Raw genomic sequence first — 6,611 nt, 5'->3', positions numbered from 1 at the left:
TGTGCACACTCCAAGGCTCACTTAAAATCACTTTGTTGAAGCTTTCCAAGTGAATTCACTTTCGGCTGAGCTGAAACACAGCAATGTAAAGCCTCAGTTATGACAGCATCAAAACCAGAGTTAGGAATGAAATGCTTTCAACCTCTTTGTATGAAGGTTGGGATGTTAGCCTTGACAGGAAATCAGATGCTCTAATATCTCTGTATCTTCTCAGCAAGGTCAGTTATTGCCCAATTGCCTTAAAATTGGAGAGCTAATTACATCTGTATCAACATAGGACTGGAAGGGACCTCCTGAGTCACTTGAGTACAGTCCCCTGCTATCACAGGCAATCCCATGAGATCATCTTGTTTATAACCTTATCAAGCTCCATCTTAAAGTAGTTAGGTTGTTTCCCCCATTGCTGCTACTGTGAGGCTGCTCTAGAACCTCCCTCCTCTAATGGTAGGAAATGTCTTCTAATTTCCAGCCTAAACTGATTCATGGCCAGTTCATCCCCATTTTTTCCTGTCAATACTGTCCTTTAGCTTAAACAGCTTTTCTCTCTCCCTAGTGTTTACCCCTGAAGTGTTTATAGAGAACAACTAGATCCCTTCTCAGCATGCCTTTTGCTAGGCTAAACAAGCCAGGCTCTTTTAGGCTTGGTCTGCACTACTGTGGTAAATCAATCTAAGCTATGCCACTTCAGTTATGTGAATAACAAAACTGAAGTTGATGTAGCTAGTCCACATACTGCAGTGTCTACACTGTGCTGTGTCAATGGGAGACGCTCTCCCACCAACTTACCTTATGCTCCTTGGGGGAGGTGAAGCACAGAAATCAATGGAAGAGCACTCTCCCATCGATTTAGCATGTCTTCACCAGACCTGCTAAATTGATGCCACTGTGTCTACTGCAGCAGCACTGATTTAGGTCTGTAGTGAAGATGTGCCCTTAGTCTCCTCATGTAAGACAGGCTCTCCATTCCCAATTATCCTAGTAGCCCTTCTGTATGCCTACTCCAGTCTGAATTCATCCTTCTTGAACAAGGGCAATAGCATCCATATCCTCTCCCCTTTCACAGTCTTTACCTTTTAGGCAAGAGCACTGCTGCTCACCTTCAACCTGCAGACTTTTTACACAGCCTAGCACCACGAAGTCATCAAGCTAGATACTAACTCCCAAAGCTCAGAAGTCTTGTTTCTATTCCAAAATATGTTTACCATATGATGCATTCTGGGATATTAGAATGCTTTACTGGCTCCTCTCTTGAGGTAACTATGGGCTAATACACCTTTGTGGTCACCTATCCTTTAGATTAGATTTATAAGGACAAGACAGTTCTCCACACATTCCTACCCATGTACATCTTTGAGGTACTGGAAGAATGGAGAGCTAGATCACAGATTTGTTATTTTTATTTTAATATCCCCCCCCACACACACACACCCTTCATCTGTAGATCTCTCAGCTGCTTAGGAAAACAGGAATTGCCATACTGGAATAGGTTATTAGTACTACTGGTGCAGTAATTGGTTTTAAGGATACATTACACTGCATGGAATTTTTTTTTTAAATGACCTTAGTTTTTCTTTCCACCAGACCTCTTGCATGAATACAATATGCCCTTAGGAATTTAATTTCTCAAGTAGTTCTGCAATTCCTCTTTTCAATTCAGACACTGTGCCTTCCCTCCACAACCCCAAAAGACTAACTATCTAGAGGGTATTTTCTCTTCATGGGCTATGCAAAGAAACTATTTGCATAGCTTTTCCTTGTTGGAAGCCTATCAGACCCAGAAGGACTTCCACCCAGTGCCTCTTTGGCTACTTTGTTGATTTCCTTTTCATCGCCATTCTACATGACAACATTTATGTTCTTTCCTATTTGTCTCACCAAGTGTAGAACTGATTTTGCTTAGCTACATTCAGCTTCATACAATGGAGAAAAATAACAAAATATAGTTTGGCGCACGTCATTTCTATTGTAATTTTGATTGTTGAATAATCCCATGGAAATCAATGGGACTAGTCACAGGCTCACATGTTAAGGCCTCTTGCTGAATTGTGGCCTACATACCTCAGATCAGGATCTCCATGTAGCTTATTTATTTTTAAAGACCTAAAAAGTCTACACCACTTGTCCTCATATGGCATTAACTGTTTGCATGTTGTCTGCCTTTCAACTGAGAGATAAGGGGGAGTAACTGCTTGAATGCTCTGCTCTGATGAAAGAATACATGAAAGGGAGCTTTGCTTACCCAACTGTAAGAGAGCAGTGACAAACAGCACCCTGCCTCAAGGAGAGCTGGTACAGACACCCCAGAGCCCAGGGTATTCATTCCACGCTTTATTAAGACCCTATTTGTGCATTTCCACTCCCAAAATTGCCAGTTCCCAAGGCCAGATGCCTTCACCTTTCCAACAAGCCACCCACTTGAAAAAGTGAGGCTCTGTAACTGGAATGTGGCTGGCAAGCGAGGGGCAGGCAGCTTCAGAAGGAGAAGGAATTGATTTACAAAACCTTGGTAATCTCAATGTTATAGAAGAGACAGCAGAGGAAGTGCATCCACCCCGCAACTCAGAATAATGTACTAAAGCCACTAGGGGGCACACCCACTATTAATCAGCCACCACAGCACCAATCAGTATATTTACAGCACATAGTTACTTGCTGAAAACTGTCTCTATCTAACAATATTTGTAAGAAGTTACATCTACTCTTTATGCTATATGAGATAGTAAGTCGGTTATACTACAGGCATCCTCTGCTGTGTGCTGATTTACAGTATTTCTACTAACCACAAATCTTACTTATGCATGTTCTTAAATACCAAGAAAATAAGAATTAGCTGCTTGGCTAGTGTGCAGATCTCCATCCAACTTCTACAGCACCAGGAGATGTGGAGTGATTGTATCCTGGGATGGTCAGTGCAACTGTACGGGCTGGTACATGCTTTGGCCCAGCAGCACATTAAGAGCAAGATGGCACCAAGAATAGCTTTCCAACAGATCTCATTTTGTCCCAACCGGAGTCCACATATCCCACAGAATGAAGCATGAATACCTTGCTGATATCATCAGTCTTGCTTGTCAGATGAGGCTTATGATGATTCTTTTGATGATTCTTTCATCCAGTCCCGGTTCACACTCTCTGTGCAGCAATGTGTGCCTCTTCCTTTTCATGGTGCTCATCACTGATTCCACACTGCAAAGAGAGCAGGTGCACTAAGGGGCGACAGCCAGAAGTATTTCACCACATTGTACTGCATGTAGCCCATGATGAAGCCAAAGGCCACGTCTGTCACGTTGTGTCTGCCCAGCATGACTCTGGAGATGCCCACAATGATGGCCCACAGAACCATCAGGACCCGCAGAGGAATGGCGAGCACCAGGTGGTGCAGGACAAATCTGCACACCATGGCAGCTCTGGTAGCATGGCCTGATGGGAAGGAATATTTGTCCACTGAGATAGTGACAAACATGTCCATCTTGTTGTGAGTGGGACGTCGTCTCCTCACGAGCCCTTTCACCATCGCCACCAGGACTAAATCCAGCACCAAAGCTAGGAGACAAATACAAAGGGGTCATTTTCCATGTTGTGTGTCATAGAAGTTAACCAAAAATAACCCAGGGATAAATAATGCTGCTATTGAAACCCAGAGGCAAAGTAATAAGCAAACAAAATATTTAGGATGAGGACCAACTCCATCTGCATGATGAAAACACATATGTAGGCAGAATATTGCATAGGTTTCCTAGCTACGTGTGTATTTGTGTGTACCTACAGCAATCCTAGTACCACCTGGGGGTTGCTGAAGTACCATCCCTTTGCTGCCACTCGCCTTCCCCCCAGCAATAGTGGGGTCCCAGACAACCACCCCAGCAACCACAGCACCCCCAGCCTGCCCCACCAGAACTCCACCAGCTCAAGTTTTAGTTAGGGGTATACAGTGCAAGTCATGGACAGGTTATGGGCCGTGAATTTTTGTTTACTGCCCGTGACCTCTCCATGACTTTTACTAAAAATATCCGTGACTAAAACATAGCCTTCCCTTAACTGTGATTACATGCTGAGCTATAGGCAGCTGGCATCAGCTCCTGAGCTGCTGCTACTGAAAACGAAATTGGCAATAAAGTGATGATGAAAGTGGTTTGCAGGCTTTGCAAAAACACCACATAGTTTGGGAGGAAAGGCAGTCTCCAACTGGGAGAGTCTGGAAGCTGTAATACCAGGCCATGCTGACGGTTAGGATTCAGATGCATTGGCACAATTGAGTGACTCAACCAAGACTATGATTACATGCTGAGCTGTAGGCAGCTGCACTATTAGTGCCTCAATTACTTTCATAAATACTAAATTCATTCACTTAAGCCACTTCCAGAAACCCTGTAAGCTGGACTCCCCATTGAAGGTTAGAATTTCCAGCTAGGGGATTCAGATGTACCGTAGCTCATAGCACTATGGCCATATAAATCTAGATGATCGGGACCTGCCCAGATATGGCAGAACAGCTGTTTCACAGAAACAGAAGAAAGCATGTGCCATCTCTGCAGAAAACTGACATCTCATCCCAAGCATGTCTGAGATCCCTCCAAAAGTGCTGTGTCCCTAAGATGACTGAAGGGACATTTGTCTGACTTGATCATGAGTCAGAATCCCTAGCCTCGCCCCTCTGGTAGGGCTCTGCCATGGCAAGGGAACCATGTAGCTGCAGGAAGAGCTGGCAGCCAGCTCGCTGAAGCTCTCCCTGTGGCAGCAGCTTTGGCAGATTCCTGTGGGGCCGGGCTTGCACGGACACTGGTTGTGCAATGCTGAGCACAGCCCTTGCACTGGAGCACAGGAAGGCAGGGCCCTGGGAAGCTGGCAGAAGACTGGAACGGCTGGGATACCAACATATGTCAGCACTGGCTGGTATATGCCCTGCTGGGTGACTTGCCCAAGCTTGGCAGCGCTGGCCCAGCCTGGGCTCTCGGGGAGCGGCTCTCAGGGCAAGGGACAAGGGTGCGTGACTAAGCCTCTCCCCTGCCCGCTGCTTTGATGAGCCTGGGCCCCAAGCCAGCCGCGATGAGACGGGAGAGGCGCTCCCAGCCCCTCACCGAAGAGCAGGTTGAGCAGCACCTCGCGGCCCGCCGGGCTCTCGCTGCGGCCCAGCCCATACAGGGTGCCCGCCAGCCAGGGCACGCCGTGGCCGGACACCTCGAGGAGCCGCAGGAGGGGCCTGGCGCTGCCCCAGGCCGAGCGCTCCCCGGCGCACACGCCCAGCTGGCGGGAGAACCGTAGGTCGGCGGCCAGCAGGGAGCGAACGCCAGGCCGCGCAGACTGGCTGGGGCTGGCGCCGCCGCGCGGCGGGCCGGGCTGCTCCGGGGACTGGGCATGGCCGCCGGGCACCGACCCATTCTCTTCTCTTCAGCGCCCGCCCGGCCGCCTGCTCCCGCTTCCGCTTCCGCCTGCCTCACGTGACTCCGCGCGTCCTCCTCCGGTCACCATGGAAACCGGGAGGGGGCCCGGACCTGTGGTGTGGAATGCGGGGGGCCCGCGGGGACTCCGTCTAGTCCTTCCCCATGGGGTGGCATTGCAGGGCGGGTCCATCCTACCCACTAAGGCAGAGCAGGGTGGGGTGAGAGTGAATGGGCCCAGGGAACTAGGGTGACCAGATGTCCCGAATTTATAGGGACAGTCCTGATTTGGGGGGGTCTTTGTCTAATATAGGCTCCTATTACACCCCCACCCCCATCCCAATCCCAATTTTTCACATTTGTTGCCTGGTCACCCTGCGGGGGACTCTCATGCTGCAGGACAGGATGGATGGGGGTCCTACCGTCTGGGGTGGGGCAGGGTGTTGTAGAGGAAAGCTAGAAAAGGTTAAGCTCTCTAAAGTATCAGAAACCAGAAGACAAAAAGAACCTCAAATATATTGTTTTTTTGTAATCTCATGATTTTAAGCCAATCTCATCACAGAATGGTAGGGTTGGAAGAGATCTCAGACAGTCATCTAGTCCAACCCCCTGTTCAAAGCAGGACTAATCTCTAAACAGATTTTTTCCCCTAGATCTTTAAATGGATGCCTTAAAACTTGAACTCACAGCCCTAGGTTTAGCAGGCCAATGCTCAAACCGCTGCAGTCCTCTTTGTTGCCTCCTCTCCCTGATCTTTTGGGGCATGACTTGCTACCTTTGAATGTTTGGGGTTGACAATACTAGAAATTAGGACAACAGCAAACAATCTCCCAGCAGAAATTTGACCATAATGAACTCGTAATACACATGTCCAGTGCTACAAACACTGTTCTGCAATCCAGCAACTTATGCCAACTGCATCCTGAACACTCCCGCTGATGGTGGCCTGACTGTGGCACATTGTGTCTTTTGAGAAGTGGCTGATGATAAAGGCTGTGTGTCTGTCACAGAGGTCATGGATTCCGTGACATTCCGTGACTTCTGTGACTTCTGCAGCAGCTGGTGCGGCTGGCTCCAGGGCTGCCCAAGCAGCTCAGGCAGATCCTGGGCCAGCCACACTCGCCACTGCTGGGGCAATCTCAGGGCCACCGCACACACCTCCCACTAGTAGCAGCAGTAGTTTCGGTGTGGGAAGGGGCTCAGGGTTGGGGTAGGGGTATGGGGTGCAGAGTG

The 6,611-nt window shown here is 48.4% G+C and overlaps 1 protein-coding gene across 1 annotated transcript; it reads right to left on the bottom strand.

Annotated features, from left to right (window-relative positions):
* Positions 1-3,123: 3,123 nt before the first annotated feature.
* On the bottom strand, positions 3,124-5,357 carry PLPP6 (phospholipid phosphatase 6). Its single transcript, XM_032785246.2, is given in 3 exon segments — positions 3,124-3,543; positions 5,079-5,318; positions 5,321-5,357. Coding segments are annotated over 3 exon segments (648 nt in total). The 3' UTR covers positions 3,124-3,172.
* Positions 5,358-6,611: the final 1,254 nt, after the last annotated feature.

Source organism: Chelonoidis abingdonii, chromosome 7, assembly GCF_003597395.2.
Source record: "Chelonoidis abingdonii isolate Lonesome George chromosome 7, CheloAbing_2.0, whole genome shotgun sequence".
Taxonomy (NCBI): domain Eukaryota; kingdom Metazoa; phylum Chordata; order Testudines; family Testudinidae; genus Chelonoidis; species Chelonoidis abingdonii.
Note: the sequence above shows the minus strand (reverse complement) of the source record. Positions and strands in the feature narration are given on the sequence as shown.